The 24863-nt window shown below is 44.2% G+C and overlaps 1 protein-coding gene across 1 annotated transcript in view; it reads right to left on the reverse strand.

Moving 5' to 3' along the window:
* Positions 1-24863, reverse strand: part of EPG5 (ectopic P-granules 5 autophagy tethering factor) — a 682187-nt gene that overhangs the window by 140612 nt on the left and 516712 nt on the right. The window contains exons 35-36 of the mRNA XM_086960335.1: positions 14673-14776; positions 4015-4190 (exon numbers count right to left, since the gene is read on the reverse strand). Coding sequence (XP_086816461.1) covers positions 4015-4190; positions 14673-14776 — 280 coding nt within the window. The remainder of the gene's footprint in view (positions 1-4014; positions 4191-14672; positions 14777-24863) is intronic.

Raw genomic sequence — 24863 nt, forward strand, 5'->3', positions numbered from 1 at the left:
TTGGTAATTTAGTCCTGTTTCCTACTTGTAGACCACCGGACTTTTTTGTTTGTTATAGTATTGTACAGGGGCTACAGTTCGTTTTTGGTCTTTAAATAAGCCCTAGTACCCTCTACCAGGTTAATTGTTTTAGATGCCAAGATAACTTCACAGACTTCGGGAGGCAGGTCAAACGACGCCAACTGCCGCCGCTCAATCTCCACGCAAGGAGGTGGAGGCTGGACAGGCTTGGGTGGAGGACCGTTCCCTGCTGCTGTGACAGAAGATCCTCCCGAATAGGTAGTCTGAGCGGAGGATCGATGACCATGTGCAATTGCTTGGAATACCAGACTCTTTGTGCCTAATCCGGAGCCACAAGAATGACTTGGGCACAGTCGCGCTTCATCTTCTTCAGCACTCTGAGCAGAAGTGGTATAGACGGAAAGGCGTATAGAAGATTGCAACTCCACTTGCAATGAAAGGCTTTTTAGAGCAACTGCTGCCTTGGAAATTCCAATGCGCAGAATTGCTGACATTGCGCATTCTCTTTGGTGTCAAATACATCAAACCAAGGCTCTCCCCACTGTTGAAAGAGACCTTTCACCCCCTCCGAGTGAAGATGCCATTCGTGATCTATCATGCACCAGCGGCTGAGTTCATCCGCCCTGGTGTTCAGCAAACCTACCAGCTGTTGAACCACCAGGGATATATGTCCTGATCTTCCACCCATGTCCAGAGGCAGAGAACTTCCTGACATAGGGTCCACGACCCCACCCCGTTCTGTTTGTTGCAGTACCACATGACGGTGGTGATTTCCGTGAACACCTGCGCTACTCTTCACCGGACAGAGGGAAGGAATGCTTTGAGGGCAAGATGAATCGGCCAAAGCTCTAAAAGGTTGATGTCGAGCCCGGACTCTGCCGGAGACCAGAGGCCTCTGATCTCCCCATGTGGCCGCCCCCTCCCAGAAGTGATGCGTCGGTCACTACTGTGAACTCTGGTTGGGGAAGTGAGAAGGATCTGCCGTCGACCCAATCCTGGTTCGTTAGCCACCACTGCAATTGGTGTGCAGTGCCCTCCGAGATCTGGACACAATCGCACAGATTCCCCTGATGTTGTGCCCACTGGAACTGCAGGTCTGACTGCAGAGCCCCCATATGTCATCGGGCATGGTCCACCAGCAGGATGCAGGAGTCCATCAGGCCCAGTAGCCGGAGGGTCATCCTGACCGAAACCCGGGATAGAGGCTGAAGGATCAGAATCATAGCCTGAATATCCTGGACTTGCTGTTCGGGAGGATAGACCCGAAACTGCGTCGTGTCCAGAACCGCTCCGATGAAAAGAAGCTTCTGAGAGGGAGTCAGGTGCGACTTTGGCACGTTGATGGAGAACCACATTGAATGCAGGAGTTCGGCTGTAGTCTAGAGGAGGGAGACGACAGCCTGGAGCGAGCCCGCCTTCAACAGCCATTCTTCGAGGTAGGGGAAAACTGGAACCCATGATCTGCGCAGATGAGCTGCGACTACCGCCATCACTTTCGTGAACACCCGACGGGCACTGTTAAGGACAAAGGGGAGCACTGTACATTGAAAGTGATCATGGCCTACCGTGGACTGTTGGTAACGCAGGTGGGCCGGCAGGACAGGGATGTGAAAATAGGAGTCCTGCAAGTCCAACGCTACCATCCAGTCTCCAGAGTCGAGGGCAGACAGGACCTGAGCTAATGTCAACATTTTAAACTTCTCCTACCTGAGGTAGCGGTTGACGTTCCTAAGATCCTAGATAGGACGCAGGCCTTTGTCCTTCTTGGGCATCAGAAAGTAGTGGGAGTAGCAACCACTGCCTATTTCTGGTATTGAGGTGGCATGGATGGGGGGTAGTCTTGAAGGGGAGGGAGTAGTCCCTTTGGACTATTAGCAAAACACATCTGTGCAACATGATGGTGGACCAGTGGGGGAGGTGATGGCGAATCCTGCCGCCCACTGGCGTTTGGTGGTCTTGTAAAGTCGAACTCGGAGGGTTTTGAGGCTGCTGCAGATTTGGGCGGTGGTGGACTGGCCTGCTCGCTGGCCCTCAGAACGACAATGGTTTTCCCACGTCCCTGGTCGCGGAGGGGCTGAACACCTTGTGCCGGCCTGTGACCCTGGTTGGAATGTGGTGGGGCACCCCTTCCGTAGCCACGAAAGACAAAAGGCAGATTGCGCAGGGTGAGTAGTGGAGAGGCCCAAGGACTTGGCCTTAGCCGTGAGTCCCTGAAGCGCTCTAGTGCGTTGTCTGCCTTGTCGCCGAACAGGTGACAGCCATCAAAGGGCATATCCATAAGGGTAGATTGGACATCGCCAGAAAGGCGTAGCGTCGAAGGGCTACTGACGTGGAAATAGTCCTGCCTAACGAGTCAGTGGTATCCAGCCCAGAGCAAATGGTAAACTGTGCTGCATCTCTCCCCTCGTCAACAGCACAGGAGAGTACACCCCGGGCCTCCTCCGGGCACTGAGGCAGCACTTGCGCCACCGTATCCCACACGGAGTGGGTGTAATGGCCAACAGACACGAGGTGTAATCAGGTCGACCGGTGCTGATCCGGATCCAGGCCTGGATCCAAGGGGCCCAGAGGTGTGCCTGAGTAGGATGGCTGCCCAAAGATGGCATGCATCGCTTCGTAAAATGTATTAAGATGAGCAGGAGTCGCTCCGGGTCCCGAGAAGGGGGGGAAACTCGGAGTTGACCCTTGGGGCTCTGCACGCCAAGCCGCGGGAGGGGCACCACCCGCGTCCCTCGTTGCGTCGGCCAACCAACGAGGAGAAGTTGTAGAGCAACAGAGCTTCTTCGACTTCTTCTTGTGCTTTGACTTACCTGAGAAATGTGAAAACTTGGAAGAAAACTGGTGGTGGTGGCTACGAGACCGGTCCCTCGAACTCCCACGCGACCGGGACCTCGAACGGCGTGGAGCCGACTGCCGGACCTCGAGAAGATTTCTGGACCGCTCCTGCAAAGACTCCAGATTCATGGTCCGGCAGTCGGAGCAGGACTTGGGGTTGTGGTCGCGCTCCAGGCAAAAGTGGCACATGCTGTGCGGATCCGTTACCGACATCAGTCAGCTGCAGGAGCCGCAAACCTTGAAACCGTGTATCCCTATGTGCACCAGGAGTCAAAGACTCAAAATCAACATTGACAAAAGTCAGCAAAAAGTCTCTCTCCGGATCTGCGCTGGCTGGCATGGAAAAAGAAAGAACTGATGTCAGCGCGAGAGGGTGGCGTCTAAGTAGCTACTGGTACCTCATCCCAGCGACCACGACTCACGCCACCTTTCGACGCGCAGGGGTACTGCTGGCGAAAAACTTTTCGGACTCAGTCTGTCGCTTGGGGGTAATTCCAAGGTGAGAGATCTCTAACTAACAGTTTTTTCAGATTTTCATTTACTCCAGATGTGATTGAGGCTTTGCCTTATTGCTACAGTACACTTAATTGTAGTCACAATAGGATTTTATCTTAGCTACGGCACACAAAAAGAGTATGATTCTTTGAAATTGTTTCATCTCAATGTAAATGAGACTGCAAGTTTGTGAAATGAAAATATGTGCAATATGTATACTTTCCAATATACTGATAACTACATACTTCTACTGCACATCCTCATCGCATATTGGTTTCTGTAATATGGCCTTCAACTGGCTGTACTCCCTGCACTGCTCTATATGCAATACATAGAGCACACCGTCATAAAGATATTCTTCATAATCTAAAAATGTATCGTTTAAAGTGCTCCACTGCTCCTTCGAGCTAGGCCAGGGCCATAGCAAAGAGTTAAGCTAGAAAGCAGAATACAAGTAAAAGAAAATAATACAAACTAAAAGCACAATTTATCATGGATGCTGAGAAAAAGAATGTGTAAGCAGGCATCTGTACAACAGTCAATGTTTAATAAAGCTCAGGATTATTGTAAGAAAGTACGCTATGTTCACAATTACATGATGTACACTAAAAGGAAGACAGATTTTTGATTATTAAATACAATCAATATCAGACATGTGCTTACTTTGAAAAACTCTTCCATCAGAGCCTGGTCTGGATGCATGTCCTTCCAGGAAAGCTTATTGTACTCTCGATGGTAAGTGTAGAGAATGAACTCTGGCATATTGGGAACAGCACAGGTTTCACAATAATGCATTATATGCAACCAAAGAATGCCTCGTTGGCCTGGCAAAAGCTTATCTGCATAAAGAAAAAGTTTACCCTTAAAATAATATAATCCATAATGAGGAGCAGTCCTTTCATATCTCCACAGCAAATTGGGGATCCAAACATATTAAGTTAAACATACACTACAAGCAAACCTTTATGTACAAGAAATTTGTTTTTTTGAATGTCGTAAAGGTTGTAGGTGCTTTGAAGGGCCTTTTATCAAACATTTAGGCCTCCCAGCCCAAATGCATTATCGCAGATAACACCTAGATGTGGAAAGTTGTGACTAAATGTAATGGTCACTTTCACAAATTAATAACAACACACAAACAACACTTCATCAAGATCTCACTAGGGTCCATATGTATCATAGTTCCGTTTTGCGATTCCTAAATAGCGATTTTTAAGGAATCGCTATTTAGGAATCGCAAAATGGTATGTATGAAGAAATTCGCTTTTTTTAGCGATTCCTTAATCTTCCTTAATTGCGAATTTGCATTTTGCGAATTCGCAATTAAGGAATAATTTCCAATGTATTCCTATGGGCCAGGAGGCCCATAGGAATGATTGCGAAATAATTCTCAAATTGCAAATTATTGCAAGGGTGCAGGGGTGTCTCAAGGACACCCTGCTGCACCCCTGTAAATTACATGTGTGTGCATATGGCGCACATACATGCCCAATGGGCATGTATGTGCGTCATATGCCACCCTCACAAATGCACAATTGTGCATATTTACAAGAAATCGCAAATTACCACCAACTACAAGTTGGTGGTAATTTGCGATTTCTAAACCTGAAATTGCAAGTCTAAAAAGCTTCATACATAGCATTTAAGGAATCGCAAAATTGCGATTCCTTAAATGCTTAAGCAAAATAAGGAATCACAATTTTTTGCAATTCTTTATTTTGCTAATGTTTCTTACATTTCAAAATCGGTAAAAAGGCCTTTTACGATTCGCTAAGGCCGAAATTCTGCGAATTTCGGCCTTAACAAATCGCAAAAGGCTTGATACATATGGCCCTAGTTCCATTAATACCTTTACACGAATACGTCCGAAATTATAAACATGCATAATTAAGCAGTACTTCAAATCTGGAGCAGAGTATCCTGTTGGGCAGTATGTTAGAGACATGGACAGATAAAGAAATTGAACAAGTCAACAGTCACACATTCAGGCTTTTGTGATGGATACATACAGTTTGTACACTCCATGGAACAAACAGTTTTAAGCTTGAGTATTCAGAGCAGCAATGTGTCATGGCCAAAAGAACATTAATTGCTTCCTACTATGTAAACTCTTTCTATGATGGAAAAGAAAATCCACAAATGTTGGTGCTGTTTGATTAATGATGTCTTGACAGTGAACAAAGCCATAGAAGAGACTGAAGGCTCAAGTGTTCTTCAGGTTGCTGAGAACTTACAATCTTTCCCCAACAGAACAAAATGACTATTAGACTACTATGTTACTTTGAACTATAGCACCTTACAGCGTAAGCATGTTGAAATTCTATGGGTCAATATCTCCACACTGGAATGGTGCTAAGAAATTACTTTTTTGTGTTCATCATCATTTTTACTGTTCTGCATTTTGATGTTGTAAATACACATGCAGATAGAGCTGTAACTGGAGTGTGGCCTTTGCAGATTGTTCTTCCTGGAGTGATACGATACCTATGCCAGGGGTTCCCAAACTTTTCTATTCCTGAACCCCTAGGAAATGTTTGATTAATGTTTGAACCCCCTACCAAACGTCCAGGTGGGTTCCTATTGTGCATACAATGCATACTTTCCCTCTTTGTTGCACCCCCAGAAATGCCATTTCGCACCCCCTGGCGGTGCGGGCACCCCATATTGGGAACTCCTGACCTCTACTGAACTGTGCACTTTGAAATGTCAAGACGCAAATATGAAAATGTAGCACCCAATGAGCTTATAAACCAATGAGCAATGTAATAATAACCAAGAACCTGGAGACAACAGCAGCAAACTGGGTATTCGTTAAAGAACTGCACAAAGTCAAAGTCAAAGTTTTTTATTTGTTTTGGTACTCAACAGAGGACCACAAATGAATACATCACATATTAAAATAAAAGCAACATAGTTTTAAAAAATGTATACAAATTATAACATACAAATTCGTTCGGAGGCAACTTGCCCACTGCTAATAGTTCTTTTTCCTTTGTTAGCCTGCAGGTTCGGTAAATAGGGTCAATATATGAAGCACGAGCTACTACAACTTTAGAGTTTGGGCAAACAAATAATAAATGCTCCACAGTCTGCTCGCCTCCTTGACATAACGAGCAAAGATGGTTAGTTTCCCCAGCCGACCATTTAGATGTATAAGATTGGACAGGTAAGATCCCTAATCGTAACATCAAGATCACCCTCCTTGCACTATGAGTTAGGGAAAACAAAATATAAGGCTGGATATGTTTATATTCTATGAGTTCAGTATATGATTTAAAAGTTTTTAGTTTTCTGGTATGCGCATAGTCCAGGTGAAAGCTCAACCTTGGTGTAAAACATTTAAGAAAATGTTTTAGTTGCGATACAGACCAGGTAAGTAATATTTCTGTAGTAATTTCAGCCATTTGAAATGCAGCTGACATATTCCCTGAGAAAGTTTGTTTAGTTGCTTCTGTATCAAAGGTTTCCTTTTGGAGCAAAAACCTGAGTGTCCCCTCCTTTGCATGGAGGAGATTATAGGCCCACCTAATAATGTTGGCCACAGCCGTGGCGTAAGCACTTGTTATTCCAAATTCTAACCTTAGAACCTGTACTGGTGTAGCAGCTGGGACCTTCATCATTCTTTTCAATATTTTCCCCTCTTGTCGATCCATAAAGCCCCATTGCTTTAGAGGTATGTATTCTGTAGCATAAGAGAGGACCGCAGGGATTTTTACTTTATATATTTTCAGTAGTGAGGAAAAGTGCCTGCTCCCCGTGGCATTATAGAGTCTTGAGAGTGCTCCGGCGTGTAGATCAGATTTCTTTGTTAATTTATCTATATGCTTTGTGTTTGTTAGATTCTTTGAAAGAATCCTGCCGAGATATGTATATTCTGTTTCTTCATCGATCTTTTCACCTCCAAGCCTCCAGTTGTATTTGACTTTTTTTTCCTTCCAGAAAATGCTACAACTTTTGTTTTCTTTACGTTCGGAAGTAAGACATTTTTATTTGAATATAGAAACAAAATGTCAAGAGAATTTTGCAAGCCGAATGGTGTGAGATCGAACATAACTATGTCGTCTGCATAGAGCAACGAATGGATACTTTGATTGTTTATTTTTGGAGGCAGGCTTGAGCCCTGCTGTAGCTGCTTTGGCAGGTCACTGAGGTAAAGCGAAAATAACATAGGGGCTAGTAAACATCCCTGTTTAAGACCGTTCTCTGTGTTTATTACTTTCGTTAAACCTTTTTCACCCCCCATTTGGACTTGACACCACGTTGTTGTGTGGAGGCTTATTATTACCTGTAGCAAATGTTCATTGATTCCAAAACCCCTCAGTTTATTCCATAAAGTAGGTCGATCAACACGATCGAATGCGGTCGAATAATCTATAAATGCCATATAGACCGTCTGTTTTTTTCGTGTCACATATTTATCGAGAATAACCTGAATAATTGCAATGTTGTCCGTAACAGAGTGCTTTGGCCTGAATCCAGCCTGGAACATTGGTATCAGTCCCAGCGAAAAAGCCCAGTTTTTTAGTTGTAATAAAACTTCAGCTGCAAAGATTTTTCCGGACGCATCCATCAGAGCTATTTGACGGTAATTTCCTGCTACCGTTTTACAACCTTTTTTATGAATGGGGATAATAATGCTCCCCTGCCACGATTTTGGTACTGTTCCAGTGGTCAAGATATAGTTGAATAGTGGGGTTAACAAAAGACTCCATTCCTTAGGGTTCCTCTGCAAGACCTTGATAGGAATTTGGTCGGGGCCAAAGGCACCTGTGCTTCTTGCCCTTCGAAAGTGAGTTTCTACCATTATAGTTGTTGTTGTAGGAATTAATGGTTTTTGTTTCTCCTTTACATTATCTGTACAGTTTTCTTCAAGTTTGACCATATTTGATTTATAGAGATCTGTCAGATAAATTTCCCACTCTTTTGGAGGAACCGGTACTGCTAGTAATTTCTTTTTTGTTCCTGTTAGTTTAGCTATTAGTGACCAATAAGTTCTCTGGTTTGGTTCTTTTGCAGTAATTTGTAAATCAACCCAGTTGCGATCTTGAATAATTTTTTTCTGACTTATTTTTTCTCTTCTCAGCTGATTTTTCAGTTTGTTTATTTCTTTCTTTTTAGTAGGAGAAGAATGTAAATATTGAGCTCGTATCAGTTTATTTAGTTTTTTCCTTATCTGAGAGTTCCAGGTTTTTTTGGAGTTTTCCTTCATCTTATTACCAGAATTTCCTTGGGGATTCATTTTTATTAGTGCCTCTTTTAATTCGGTAAGCATACTCTCAAAATTTTCTATAGGGTCTTCTGAGTGCTGTTTCTTTAAGAAGTGTTTTTGCTGAACCAGTATTGCTATTTTGCCCATAAAAGATGAGTTCCAGAAGATACGTCTCTGGTTGCTGTTTACCAGAGTTTCATTTCTACAAAGAATCATCTGTCCTTTTATTGCAGACTGAGCCGACCAACTGGTTCGTAATTGCATCATGGCGTGATCGCTGTCTGATGAGAAGTTGGAGTGAAGATGGGAAATGGTTTCATATAGATCCTTGCCACAGATGATATAATCTATTATCGATGGACTCCCGTTTCCCTGTCTTGTATATGATGCCGGGATGTCTCCTTCAATGTTCCCATTCAAAATTACCCCATTTATATTAAATAGCGCGGATAACATTATTTTCCCTCTTTTGTTTGAGCGGATGTCTCTGGGGAATTGGGGAGTATAAGATTCCAGGCTTTCCTCTTCGAAAATTCTTCCCCACTTTTTCATTTCTGAATTAGAAATTTTCCCATTGAAATCACCCATAATCATAAAAAGAGGAAACATATGGGCTTCTATTGTTTGTTTAGTGATTTCCAAGATGTCTTCACATAACATGTCATACTTTTTTCCTGGAGGGGCATATATATTGAAAAGCAACATTGCTCTTTGGGGACTCATGTTATCAGTTTTTAGAAAAAGTTTGATACATTGCAGATTGTCACTGTTGGTCTCGACTATCTCTTGTTCCCATGTACAATCCTCTCTCATTAGAATAGCCAAACCTCCTTTGGCATGGCCCCGATTTGTAGCTTTTGCAGGTATGTTATAGACGTAGTACCCTTTTTGTGAAAAGGGTTCTGTTGCCCAGGTTTCTTGTAAGGTTAAAATATCAGGCTGATTTTTTAGAACTTCCTTCATTTTATTTGTTGTTCTCCCTGCAACATTCCACGATATTAACTTTAGACCTTGGTTAAACAGAAATCTTCAGTTGGTTAGCACTTTTGTTGCAGTTCAGCATCCCCGGCAGCCATGTCCACGACTTCTCGGATTCAATATCGGTAACTTTGTTCTCGTTTGAATCCAGGTACCAGACTTCCCTTTCTCTTTTGTTTAAACGAATTTTCAAGATCGCTTCTCCCTGTCTCAGATCTCTAAAATTGCTAGCCCCCGAGTTTTCAGGCATCAATGAAGATCTGGGACCATTATTTGGATAAGAGTTAGGGATTCGTTGCCTGTTGTTGTTTACGGTTTTATAGTTTGTATTTCCTTTTAACTCAACCTTCTCGATTACGTCATATCCAAATCTATGTATTATTTCTTTTTCCCTAAGTATAATCCCAGGTATTACGGGAGACCAAAAGGAAACCATTGCAATTTTGTTTTGACCACTTTTGGGGAGAGTCACTAGATTAATTTCCCGGCAAGTCAATAGTTGAAGAGACTTTATATTTTGCAGGAGGTTGAGTATCCTGCCTCTATTAAGTGGTGTATTATCAGTAGGGAATAGTTCTTCAAATTGAAGTGCATTTGACTGTATATTTGCACTGCTTGCGTTGTCCTTCATGTTGGTTCTATTGACGTCAATACTTTCGTGTCTTGTCTTATTGACTATCTTGATTGGAAGGTATTCGTCCGCCCTTGGGTTCAGTTCTTGCTTTATATCTGTACGTATTCCTTTGGGAGATTCTCCTTTTTTACTCATATATGGTGTACTTTTCTCATCTTTTTGCTCCTGTAAATCTCTTTGGGGTATATTGATTTTTTGGAATTTAAGTTTGCGGTTTTTCTTTTTTTGAATCCTTCTGAGAGGTTTTTTCCTCCTTTTATTTTTTCCCTTTTCCTCTATTTCCTTGGTTTGATCAATTGTTATTTCTTCTACTGGGGGTTCTGACTTAGTTTTTGTACAAGAATCTTCATCTTCCTTTACTAAGTCTTTATCATATGAATCCTTTTTCTTTTGTCTGTTAAAGATCGGGAATTGCTTTTGATTCTTTTGCGATCTTTCTCTGAATAATCTTTTTAAAGAATAAATTATTGAATCGTTAGTAGATTCCGTTTTTTTCTTTTTGTGAGTTTCTATGAGATCTTCTTCTGATGTCTGAGTAGAGGAGTGTCGAATACTTTGTTTATAGTCGTTTTCCTTTTGATTTATAGGATCCTTTGTTTGATTTTCTATTATTTTTAAGGACTCCTTCTTTCTTTTCTCTTCTACTAAGAATTTTAGAATGCCAATTTGGACATCCAGAGTTTGATCTAAATTTTCAAGGATGTTTCCTAGAAAGGAGAGAACCGATTCTAATATTGCCTGTAATGAGAATAGAGCCTTAGATATAGGTATTGTCGATTCATCAAGATTTTTGTTATCAGTTAGAAATGGGTCCAGAAAAGAATCTTGTTCATGTGTGGTTGTTTTTTTTGTTTCAGTAATTGATTGCTTGATTTCGGCGCTATTTTCTTCTACTTTGTGCTGGACTATGCCTGTGTCATCTAATTTTTGTAGGCTCACATTACCCTTTATAGGGGATGCTATTAAATTCGAAGTATTTTGTTCTAACTTGCAATTAAGTATACTTAGGTCCTCTAATTTGTGTAGGCTCTCATAGTCTTTTATAGGAGTGGATGATTTCAGGAGGATAGAGTTACAATCTTTTAGCATAGACTTGTTGGTGGGCACCATGTCACTTGCGTTGTGAAGCAGTTGTGGGGATTCAGATAATCTAGTTGAATCCCCTGAACTCCCAGATGGTTTACTTTCAGTGGTGTAGATTTTGTTATCAGATGACTTTTTTGATGGTATGGTAGAAAAATAATCATAAATTGCCGGGGTTAGCGTAGTGCGGCCAGGTTTTATCGCTTTGTCTGTAGATTTCCTAACTGCTTCCTCAGTTCCCATGCGTTTCATGAAGATTGTGCGTGAACGTAATTTCCTTAGACCCATTAGTATTTCCTAAAACTGCTTCTATAGTAACTTTAGTAGTATGTCTCGAAGACTGTTGTTCCTATGAGGAATGTACGTCAGCACAATACTCTAGACAGCTCCCCCTTGATGGAAAGAGAATTAGTTGCCGATAAAAAAATATTTTTACGAGTCGTTTCCACGATGGTTTTGGGCGCTGTTGTTAGTGGGGTGGCCCGTCCCGTCCTCGGGCGTCCCCGGACGGCCACAGACGGCCCGCCCTTTGCCCGGGCTTAGCCCGGCGTCCCGCACGCGTCCCGCTAAGCGTCGGGGGAGCGTAATTATAGGCGGAGCAGGGGGCGGGAAGAGACTCCAGGTGCGCTCCGGTGATCCTGCGCTGCTTCCTGGGTCTCGCAGTCCCGGCCCCTGTAACTATGGCCTCACACGCAGTCAAAGAGCGTTCCCACTCCCTCGCCTCAAGAGACAGCAGGCAAGGCAGCAAAGAACACAGTCTCACGAACAACAATGCTAAATGCAGGTAATGCTACGAGCGGCTCCCGCGAAGCGGGGGCCGCGAGCAGTTGTTGAGGTAGGCAGCCAATCAGAGCGAGGCAAGGTTAGGCAGGCAGCCAATCAGAGCGAGGCAAGGTTAGGCAGGCAGCCAATCAGGGGGAAGCAGGGGCGGGAAGAGACTCCAGGTGCGCTCCGGTGATCCTGCGCTGCTTCCTGGGTCTCGCAGTCCCGGCCCCTGTAACTATGGCCTCACACGCAGTCAAAGAGCGTTCCCACTCCCTCGCCTCAAGAGACAGCAGGCAAGGCAGCAAAGAACACAGTCTCACGAACAACAATGCTAAATGCAGGTAATGCTACGAGCGGCTCCCGCGAAGCGGGGGCCGCGAGCAGTTGTTGAGGTAGGCAGCCAATCAGAGCGAGGCAAGGTTAGGCAGGCAGCCAATCAGAGCGAGGCAAGGTTAGGCAGGCAGCCAATCAGGGCGAAGCAGGGGCGGGAAGAGACTCCAGGTGCGCTCCGGTGATCCTGCGCTGCTTCCTGGGTCTCGCAGTCCCGGTCCCTGTAACTATGGCCTCACACGCAGTCAAAGAGCGTTCCCACTCCCTCGCCTCAAGAGACAGCAGGCAAGGCAGCAAAGAACACAGTCTCACGAACAACAATGCTAAATGCAGGTAATGCTACGAGCGGCTCCCGCGAAGCGGGGGCCGCGAGCGGTTGTTGAGGTAGGCAGCCAATCAGAGCGAGGCAAGGTTAGGCAGGCAGCCAATCAGAGCGAGGCAAGGTTAGGCAGGCAGCCAATCAGGGCAAAGCAGGGGCGGGAAGAGACTCCAGGTGCGCTCCGGTGATCCTGCGCTGCTTCCTGGGTCTCGCAGTCCCGGCCCCTGTAACTATGGCCTCACACGCAGTCAAAGAGCGTTTCCACTCCCTCGCCTCAAGAGACAGCAGGCAAGGCAGCAAAGAACACAGTCTCACGAACAACAATGCTAAATGCAGGTAATGCTACGAGCGGCTCCCGCGAAGCTGGGGCCGCGAGCAGTTGTTGAGGTAGGCAGCCAATCAGAGCGAGGCAAGGTTAGGCAGGCAGCCAATCAGAGCGAGGCAAGGTTAGGCAGGCAGCCAATCAGGGCGAAGCAGGGGCGGGAAGAGACTCCAGGTGCGCTCCGGTGATCCTGCTCTGCTTCCTGGGTCTCGCAGTCCCGGCCCCTGTAACTATGGCCTCACACGCAGTCAAAGAGCGTTCCCACTCCCTCGCCTCAAGAGACAGCAGGCAAGGCAGCAAAGAACACAGTCTCACGAACAACAATGCTAAATGCAGGTAATGCTACGAGCGGCTCCCGCGAAGCGGGGGCCGCGAGCGGTTGTTGAGGTAGGCAGCCAATCAGAGCGAGGCAAGGTTAGGCAGGCAGCCAATCAGAGCGAGGCAAGGTTAGGCAGGCAGCCAATCAGGGCGAAGCAGGGGCGGGAAGAGACTCCAGGTGCGCTCCGGTGATCCTGCGCTGTTTCCTGGGTCTCGCAGTCCCGGCCCCTGTAACTATGGCCTCACACGCAGTCAAAGAGCGTTCCCACTCCCTCGCCTCAAGAGACAGCAGGCAAGGCAGCAAAGAACACAGTCTCACGAACAACAATGCTAAATGCAGGTAATGCTACGAGCGGCACCCGCGAAGCGGGGGCCGCGAGCAGTTGTTGAGGTAGGCAGCCAATCAGAGCGAGGCAAGGTTAGGCAGGCAGCCAATCAGAGCGAGGCAAAGTTAGGCAGGCAGCCAATCAGGGCGAAGCAGGGGCGGGAAGAGACTCCAGGTGCGCTCCGGTGATCCTGCGCTGCTTCCTGGGTCTCGCAATCCCGGCCCCTGTAACTATGGCCTCACACGCAGTCAAAGAGCGTTCCCACTCCCTCGCCTCAAGAGACAGCAGGCAAGGCAGCAAAGAACACAGTCTCACGAACAACAATGCTAAATGCAGGTAATGCTACGAGCGGCTCCCGCGAAGCGGGGGCCGTGAGCAGTTGTTGAGCTAGGCAGCCAATCAGAGCGAGGCAAGGTTAGGCAGGCAGCCAATCAGAGCGAGGCAAGGTTAGGCAGGCAGCCAATCAGGGCGAAGCAGGGGCGGGAAGAGACTCCAGGTGCGCTCCGGTGATCCTGCACTGCTTCCTGGGTCTCGCAGTCCCGGCCCCTGTAACTATGGCCTCACACGCAGTCAAAGAGCGTTCCCACTCCCTCGCCTCAAGAGACAGCAGGCAAGGCAGCAAAGAACACAGTCTCACGAACAACAATGCTAAATGCAGGTAATGCTAAAGAACTGCACAATAACCCCAACTGCATCAGGATTAGAAAAAAAGGTTTTGAAAGTTATGTCCTTCTACATCAACTACTGCAAACTAGGAATGACGCTCTTTTTAAGGTACACAATTACTTTTTCAAAACAGACCATGTTATCTAGAGATATTTCTATCATGGTTTGGGCAAGCAAGATCAGGGTGTGGCCAGCATGAACATGAAGTGGCATAATGTTGGAAATTCCAGCGTGAATGGAAACCAAATACATAAATAAAGCATACTTATATATTTATGATATGGTATTCTGACTTATGCCTAGATAACAAACTCTTTTCAAGGAAAAATTAGACTAGCATTGCTTTGTAATAATAATGGCCTGCATCATACCTTTAAATTGTTGATGTAATAAGTGAAGACACTCAGAAAATAATTGAACCATCACAACAGCGGTTGAACTGTCACTCTCCAACCATGGATAGCAGCGTTGGTTGCTGAAAGAGAAATGTCAAAAATGAGTGCATGTTCTTATTTTTTTCAATATATGTCTAGCAACGCAGACCAAAATATTTTTTGTGAGCAGAAATGAAATTCATCAAAGTGAGAGAGAATCAGATACAGCTTTGAAGAAAAAGGCATTTGACCTGTGCTAACAACATTTCTGGTAGCCTTTTAAGTATAATCTAGGCACGAGATTGGATTCAGAAATTCCCCCGAGAAATAGCTCTATATCGCTACCAGATCGAGCTATGCAACCCTAGTTGCAACTCCGCCCATCCAGGACGTTCAACATCTGAGTACAATGGCACAAACCAGTGTTCTGTAGTCAGTCCCTGTTTTTCAGCATATCATCAATAGAGGTCTAGGGCTCTTCTCAGAGTTTCACTGAGGAATTTTCTCGGCTTTCAACAGCGACTGGGTCAAATGTTCCCACCAAAGGCATCAGGGTTAAAATTTTGTAGCCGATGCTCCAAGAAGATGCCCTTGCCGGACCCATACAATATCTGCTTATGGCATTTTGGCTTCCAACATGACCCTTTGGTCAGCATCGCCTGTTGAGTGGGGTACCCAAATGCCATCAAGGCGTAAGAGCCCAAGCTACTGCTATGTAAGCTGTACAGGGATATGCAAAAGTGTTTCACTTCAGAAAAGTCCCATTCCCACAAAAAACATGAGATGTACCACAGGAAGGCGAAATCATAATCTCGCTTTGTTCCAATGAAGCCTGTGCACTCTTAGATGCAAACCTGTACCCAGTGGGTCTGGTGCTTTCCATGCCACTGGAGGCAAGCTATCCTGGCTGATGAGGTGAAACCCCAAAACCGGTCCTACGATGCTTGTTTCTAGTCCAGGGAGGGCCTGGTCTGGCAGTTCGGGCTGGACTGTTCCCATTGGGCATAGGGTCAATACTGATTTGCATATGGCTGGGTTCACACTGGAATGGCATGGTGAGCATATAAACAATGGATTTAGGCCCAGATCTCTGTAATGGGGTGAATGTATGACATTGTTCTGCATTCTATCAATTATTGTTTTTGCTTATGATGCCAACAGCAGCAGTGCCCTCTGAGCCAAATTCAGCACCATCTACAAAACTCTCTAAGTGGGTGGACATTATCTAAGTTGAAAGGAAACATTCAGGCCTATTTTGAAGATCAGCCTTTGGAACAACATCTCACTAGGGCCCAGAAATGTGTCCACATGGAGTAATTCTTTGGGTTCTATGCTGGATAAAGGTTATGGGGGTACAGAGGATATGATATAATTCGGAGGTTGGCAATCTTGCTTTCGCTTACAGCAGTGATGTAAGTCATTTCTCCGACTTACATAAATGAAGTGGCTTGGATGTAAAAGGAGGTCTCCCTTACCGCTCGGGACCTCTTTCTTTTTGTGGGTTTCCACACTCCGGCCTGCAAAGGAGCCCTGTAGTTGCCTGTAATCTAACTGAAGTAGTATGCTCTGTACACACCATGGTCTGTTGATATACACCTAAGCAAGAAGCATCCGCGCCTTCAGGGAACTACAAGTGAAGTCAACAGCAAAAATAGTAATACAAGCAATCAGAGCTACGGTTCGCTGTGAAGGAAAAGAACTACGGACTGTGATCATTAATGCATACCTACACCCTAAAGGCAGGGCAAAAGATTCGAGGTTACTGATCAGCGAACCGAAAAGCTCCTGGGAGAGGAACAAAGTCCTAACTTTATTCTATCAGGGGACTTTATTCTACATCTACCTGGCACTCTGGTAGATGAAGAACCTCTAGCCGCCCAATCATCACAATGGGATATCGCACTACAGGGAGAACACTATGGGAAGGCAAAGCAAAATAGGCAAGTAGCTCCTGAGAGAGTTAGAGAATCTCAACTTTCGGGCACTCAATGGTAATTTCCCAGAGAACAATCCACCTGCAGCCACTTTTCACTCCACGACGGCCACCTCAACATTGGACTAGAGCTTTGTCACTCTACAACTGTGCCATTAAGTCTCCTCATACTAACTGGCTGAGGAAGACTCCAACGATCATCAGCCACAGGTGGTCACGATTAACGTGAGCCCCGTAGATGCCGGTCATCTGTCTTAAGTAGCATGCTCTGTACACACCATGAACAACAAAAGGATTAAATGTAACATCGCTTCCATAGATCGACTCTTGGGTCCACCAAGGACAAACTACAAGGACTGCAAGATAGATCCACAAACCATTTAGCCACCTGGGAGGCCTTCACAAAAGGGGTAGGGGACACATTTGCCTCCTCAATGACGAGAAGGAATGCACCACAGCAAGGATTCCGCCAGGGCCACCTCACTCTTACTCTCTCGCAACTACAGCAGGTAAAGGCACTTAAGGGAATCACAAAAATAATACTTAGAAAACTTAGCTGGAAGCTGAGTGACGATGACCTGCACCACGAGCTGAGATGGAACAAAGCAACTTTCACAATTATGACCTAGACCACAAAGGCATTTACAAATTCCTTATTTTAATGGTGTACCTTACGTTGCAAAACCATTACAACTAACTCCCCTATTTTAATTAATGAGGTAGGAGGTACATTTGACTGTCCTGGCTGCAATGAGGTTCAAGATCGTCGCAGATGTGATAACGTTGATCGCACACAAGAAGATGTAATCAAATGAAGTAGTTTATTTAAGATTTTGCTGTACATAGGAAACGTCCCAGCCACCTCAACTAAAGGGGTCTGCCTGATATAAATTACATTCTTAGGACAATCTAAGTATTACATTCGAAATCCCCAAGAAACATTCTGCACACTAAGCACAGCATTATACAACATATCAAGATACTACAGAACCATCTGCTCAAGCTGTGTGATGATAACGAGGGATGTGGCCTTTCATACCCTCTATGGACAGCCTTCTGTAAAGGTTGGTGTAGGTATGAATACCTAAAGAAGGCCAGAATCCCCATTATCAGAAAGCACACTGGAATCTCCACTATCTCATGAAAAACATTCTGCATCAGTGTAGTCAGAGGAAATCAGTACTGAAATGCCCTTCTTTAGTCTAACATCAGGCAATCTCTTAGGAATCCTTGTTCCATACTGCCTATTCAAGAAGAAAACGAATTAGACTTGAAGATGAGGTGAGTTGGAAAGGAATCTACAGTTGGATGAACCATATCTCCAACAAAGGGATCAGGACGGCCATTGAAATCTCCCACTAGTGTGCCAAGTAGAAGCCACCTGATCTGCTGCTGTTGACTCTGCAATGTGGTATTCCAGTAGGAACATGTGTTGTTGCAAATAAACATTCCCACAGGGCCTCAAGTTGGCCATAAGTGCCCCAGCATCCTGATGTAGAATAGGAAGGTAGTGTACTTGGGCTATACAATCACCATTTCAGATTTCAGCTCTTGGAAGAAAGTGTATAATGTCAATAACTTCAACACATATATGTATAGGGATGTTTCCAATTTTTCCTGCAGTGGACTGATGGAGAATTCTCAACTTTGAAGATTATTAGCAACGGGTGCAGTAGGCTAAACAGGAAAGGCATCCAAATGAGTTCATAACTAGTCCCTACCAATAAAAGGTTGCGGCCAAGAACCTGCAAGAGTCTCTCACTTCAGATGTTCCCAGTCCAAAAGGTGAGGTGAATCTAATATTTGAAATGGAGCCCAAAATTCCAAAGGGAGAAACAACCAAGGAATAATCCAACTGGGACTAAGTTATGTCATGTGAAAATGTTCGTTGAGCATATGTTGTAGGCAATGAGGAACCAGCGACTTAACAATCAAGATTAGTTGTAGAATGCAAGTTGTCTAGTAACCAAAAAAAAATAAAATAGAGAAGTTGCGGTCAGCCTATTTTTATGGAATTTTGGAGGTGCTAGGAAATTTGGTGTAGTGGAACACAGTTCAGACTAATAAGTGCTTTAATCAGCATGAATACATAGCCAATGTCTGATGTAGTTTGACAAGGGGGCTAAAATATATGTTGGGGAGACCGTGTTGAGCCCTGAGGAGCTCCATATTAAAGAGGTTGCTTTCAGGCACAGTAGATGGCTTACCAACAGTTTGAGTGAGATCTCTCAAAAAGGATTATAACCAGGACAAATCAATATCAATAATAAAGGCTGCTCTGAGCTTATCACACAGGATGATATAGTTAACGGTATCAAATGAAATTAAGAACTATCAGGGCATTGATATTACCTTGTCACAGAATCTGGGTAATTGAACTGGCCGGGCAGTACAGAAACTGTTGCTTTAAATTGTATCAGTTATCCACCAATATCACAATTTGTAATAATTTACATTGGTCCAGGAACCATTTTATGATTACAAATGTAATAACACACACAGATCACACATTTCAAAAGCAGTGGATTTTAATTTGATGACAATTAAGGATTGATACAAACTGAAAGAGGTGGAAGGAAATGTTAACATAATTGGAGTTTAAACTGATGAAAATTAGGGATGGATGTGGACTGAAGGGTACTAAAAGGGTCACTTAATGAACTTTGTACCAGTAGGACAAGCAGCTCTTGTGGATTTTAGAATGTTATTCAAGAATACGAAAAGGAAGAAATGGAATTATCAACTTGAAATGTGTAATTAATATGTGTTTTCTTTAAAGTGCAGTAATAAGATGATTCCCGGACCAATCTTAATGATCCTACTCTGATCATGTTCAAATCGCTGATCGTCAAGTACTGCAAGCACTACAGATTCAGAAATGTGAGCAGGGAGGAAGCTAGCTTAGGCGCAACCAAGTATGTTGTTAGCTTGCGTGTAAGATCCTATTTGATTAATTATAAGGGCTTTCAAATGGTTAGCTTCTGCCGGTAAGAGGGATTTAGGATGAAAATGTTAACATTTTTAGGGTCAGCACCAGGTTTTTTAAAACTGGGAGTTACAATTGTCAACATATATAATTAAGATACCACCCCTTGTTCAAGTGAGAAATGAAATAGCTGGTTTAACAGAGTTCATCTGTTTAAAGAAGGTTTGAAGAACAAGTTACTTACCTTCGGTAACAATATATCTGTAAGAAACAGTAGTTAGTATTAGATTCCTTACCTTAGAATATCCCGAGGCGTCAGTCTGGATCCGGAAATTTTTGCGTAGCAGTATCCTTGCGCGTCGGTAGGCGTCGACTGCGGCTCCGCGTCCGTCGTCGGCATCGTTGGTGCCGGGATGGCGTCGCCGGAGTACTTAGACGCCGCCCTCGCGCGCAGACGTCAGTTCTTATACACAGCTTATCCGCTCCAGAAACGGAGAGCCATGTAAAAAACCAACATTGGTGCCATTGAAACTAGGGCCTTGAAAGGGGATGACCTTAACCCTAGATATCGGTTCGCAGTACGGGGAGGATGGGTGGGGCGGTAATGAATCTAATACCAACTACTGTTTCTTACAGATATATCGTTACCGAAGGTAAGTAACTTGTTCATCTGAAAGAAACAGGTTAGTATTAGATTCCTTACCTTAGAATAGATACCCCAGCAATACCAACCCCGGTGGTGGGTCTGCAAACCAATAATCACACCAGAAAGTCCTGGAGGACGGAACGGCCAAAAAAGCCATCCCTCCGGACTTGGCTGTCCAGGCAGTAGTGTCTTGCCAACGTGTGCAGCGAGGCCCACGTAGCCGCCTGACAGATGTCCTGCAAAGTAACTCCCCGGGCGAGGGCAGTGGTAGCCGCCGTGGCCCGGGTGGAATGGGCCCTCAGCCCAACAGGAGGCTCCTTCTTTGCCAAGGAGTAACAAGCCTTGATGCACAAGACGACCCACTGAGAGATGGTCCGCTTGTGCACCGCCCGTCCCTTCTTAGCGCCCACGTAACCAACAAAGAGTTGGTCATTCACCCGGAAAAGGCGTGTGTCATCTAGATAGAATGAAAGCGCACGTTTTGGGTCCAGAAGGTGGAGCCGCTCTTCCTCTTTTGAGGGATGCAGTGGCGGAAAGAAGGTGGGCAAGGTGATCGACTGCCCGATGTGGAAGGCCGTGACAACCTTGGGCAGGAAAGAGGGTCTAGTCCGGAACACAACCTTGTCCGGATGGACAGAAAGGAAAGGCAGAGGTGATGGCAACCAGGAAAGCAGTCTTTAGAGTAAGAAGGCGGAGAGTACAGTTGTGAAGTGGCTCAAAGGGAGCGCACATCAGATAGGTAAGAACAAGGTTCAAGTCCCACTGAGGCATTACAAACGGAACAGGGGGAAACATTTGTGTGATGCCTTTCAGAAACCGAGTTACAATGGGGGACTTGAACAAAGACGGTTGATCAGGCAGCCTTAGAAAGGCTGAAAGGGCAGAAAGATAGACCTTGATAGTGCCCAGAGCAGAGCCCTGCTGGGCAAGAGAAAGAAGGAAGAGAAGAACCTCAGAAAGAGGGGCAGAGAGAGGATCCACAGCCTTTGCTGTGCACCATGCCGCAAATCTGTTCCACCTGCAGGCGTATACCGACTTTGTGGAGGGACACCTGGCTGCCAGAATGACATTACAGACTTCAGGAGGCAAGTCAAATGGCCTCAACTGTCGCCGCTCAATCTCCAAGCATGGAGGTGGATACTGTTGCCCTGATGCTGGGCCCACTGAAACTTCAGGTCCCACTGCAGAGCCAGCATCCGCCATCGGGCGTGATGCACCAGAAGGATGCAGGAGGCCATCAGCCCCAGAAGCCACAGCGTCAACCTGACCGAGACTGCAGATAAAGGCTGAAAGATCGGAATCGGAGCCTGAATATCCCGAACCCGCTGTTCGGGAGGATAAACCCGAAACTGCGCCGAGGGAAAAAAAAAAAAAAGAGACCTATACTCTTCTATGTACAGGCGGGGCGTCAGTGGTACAGGGCCTCCTAGGGCGTAATTTTGCCAATCAGGAGGGTAGGGTTCCTCGGGGGTGGGAGGGGAGGGTTCACAGGGGTGGGGGAAAAAAACAGATAAAAAAGTCCTCATTTGCCATACATCTATACTTTTCTAAACTCAATTGCTATTATAGGTCACTATGCTCTTTATTGGTCATATACGGAAGGGTAGTAAGGGTACATGATGACTCAGTCTATATGTACTAAAATCCTTTCCTGGAACTTGAATGGTTTGGGGAGCCGTAAGAAACAACAAAATATTTGTCATTTTCTGAAAAACACTGGAGCTTCTATACTACTTCTACAGGAAACCCATTTGGAGGCAGAGGAATGTAGGAAAATATTTATTAGGTACAAATGGGTTCAGGATATCTTGTGCTCAAAACAAACGCGTACCACGAGAGGTGTAGCAATAGTATTTAGCGCTAATAAAGGGATTAGAGTTCACGACTGGACTAGAGACCAGTCAGGAAGATGGCTGGCTGCTGTAGTTTCAATAGGTATAGTCAAGTTTCTATGTGGGGTTTATTATGGCCCGAATGAAGACAATGCCTGTTTTCTACAAAAGCTAGAAAAATATATGCTACAGCACACAATTCCTATTATATTAGGAGGTGATTTTAATTTAATTTAATCCTGAAGTAGATCGCACCTCGAAAGCTAAATACAATTGTCCAAAAAAATCCCTTACAATCTTGAAAAACATTATGAAAGATTATACATTGCGCGATGTGTGGAGAGTTAAACATGGTACCCAAAGAGAATATTCCTTTTACAGTAAAAAGTACCACCAGTTTTCAAGAATAGATTTCTTCTTATTAGACCAATCTTTCTTAGTAAACACTTCTTCTATTTCTTACATCCCGATAGGTCTGTCAGACCACTCAGTGGTTGAATTAAACATTAATTTCCAAAATAACATTCCAGAATATAGGTGGACACTGGATAGGACCATTTTGTTAAATGAAGATTTTAAGAACAAAATTAAGGAAAAGTCAACAGAATTTTTCAAGTTTAATAATAATACCGCTCCGGATTACATTATATGGGATGCATTCAAATCTTATATAAGAGGAATATACGGCTCCCAAATGACCTTAAACAGGAAGCTTAATAGAGAAAAGGATATTGAGGAGCTCAGCTTGATTAAAATAAAAGAACAGCAACTTCTTTCTGCTACTTTGGATGATAGAACTAATGCACCAAGACTGGAAAAGGAATTATTAGATTTACAAATAAACTTCAGAACAAGAACTGAAAAAGTACTCAAAGACAAATGGGAAGTAAGTAAGTTACGTAACTTTGAATATGGAGAGAAATGTGGGTCTTTGCTAGCATGAAAGGCTAGGACGGAGAGAAGCAGAAACAATATTAAATCCCTGATACAACGTGGGACCGGTGTTTCCATATCAGAAGACGATGAGATTAAAAGGGAAGCTACATCCTTATATGAAGAACTTTATCTAGAAAAAATCAATTGGCCTACAGGAGAACTGGACACTTTGTGGATTTTAAGAGACCTACCACAGCTGAGTGATATAGATATAGCTTTTCTGGCAAAGGAGATATCAGAGGGAGAGATTAGGGCCCAATTGAAGAAGATGGCAAGAAATAAGGCTTCCGGTCCCGACGAACTCCCGATAGAGGTCTACAAGGATAGTGTTGAAGAAATTTTAGTTCCATTACAGAAACTATTTAATAAAATATTCATTCAGGGAGAACAAATACCGTCTTCTTGGTTAGATGCCACAATTTCTTTAATAGCGAAACCAAATAAAGATCCCGAAAGAATAGAGTCGTATCGTCCCATCTCACTCTTGAATTCTGATTTAAAAATATATTCTGGAATCCTGGCAACCAGACTCGCTAAAGTCATAAAATCTATCATCCAATCAGACCAGAGGGGATTTATTCCTGGCCGCCAATTAAATGAACTTATATTTCAAGTAATTGGTGCTATAGACTTTGCAATAGAGAAGAAGAAGCCGCTTGCCATTGTTGCAATAGACGCAGCCCAAAGCGTTCGACCAAGTGAACTGGCTTTTTCTATGGAAAGCGATGGCGAAATTCGACTTCCCTGAGATTTTTGTTAAAGGAGTTGAAACCTTATATAGGGGCCCGAGAGCTAAGATTTTGGTAAACGGTGGTTTGTCCGACTGGCTGAACATTTGTAGAGGGACAAGGCAAGGATGCCCCTTGTCTCCATTACTGTTCGATATATATATTGAGCCTTTTGTTTGTTCCTTAAGACAGGATCCAGTAATCAAACCATTTAAAATAGGAGATTTAACAATTAAGACAGCTCTATACGCAGATGATCTTCTTCTTTATACTTCAAACCCGCTAGAAGCAATACCAAGATTATTCAAACTAGCTGAGGACTTTGGTACTGTATCTGGGTATAGTATCAACAGAGACAAAACTGATATTATGTGTTGGAATAATCCAGTCCCTATCCCAGAAGCTAAATCCAAGATTAGATATTTGGGTATTCAACTTACTCAAAAACTAGAAGATACTCCCAAGACCAGCTGGGAATTCGTAATAAAAGAGGTTAAAAAACTCCTGTCTAGATGGAACACCCTGCCTTTAAACATCTATGGCAGAGTGAATCTAATTAAAATGATCATCTTACCAAAGGTAACGTTTCTCTTTAACTCCATCCCCTTAGTATTTAATAAAAAAGACATTCTTAATTTGCAAGGTAGGATAGGCTCTTTTATTTGGGCGACAAAATCTCCTAGGATAGCTTGGAAGAAGTAGAGGAGAGGATTAAAATTAGGTGGTTTGGCACTCCCAGATTTACTTCTTTATTGCTATGCCTTCCAATTCAAAAACTTTAGACTTTTAGCCAATAAACAGAACTTTACTTCCCACGGTATACTCTTTCAGGCTATGCTACTAGACCTCCCATATAGTGCAGATTTCTTTCTGTTTAAGTTTGGAGACCAACATTTTTTTTAAAAGGTTCGACTGAAGCTTTTGAAGGCTGCCCTAGATAATTGGCTACAGATCCGTAAGATGTTAGGTATTCAATATTATCATTCACAAGCCCCAATTTGGGACTCCCCCGGCTGAGGAAATATAAATTTTATGGTCAAGAAATGTTCCCTAACGTGTACCCCACCGTCTCCATGTACAAGTTTAAAGTGCATGTAACTTCCCTCCTGTGCCAGCTATGAAGACGCAAATACATTTGCGTCCAACGTCAACATGTCCTCTTTCAGACCCACCCTGAATGGGTCGGA

The sequence above is a fragment of the Lissotriton vulgaris genome, chromosome 3_1 (genome assembly GCF_964263255.1).
Source record: "Lissotriton vulgaris chromosome 3_1, aLisVul1.2, whole genome shotgun sequence".
NCBI lineage: Eukaryota > Metazoa > Chordata > Amphibia > Caudata > Salamandridae > Lissotriton > Lissotriton vulgaris.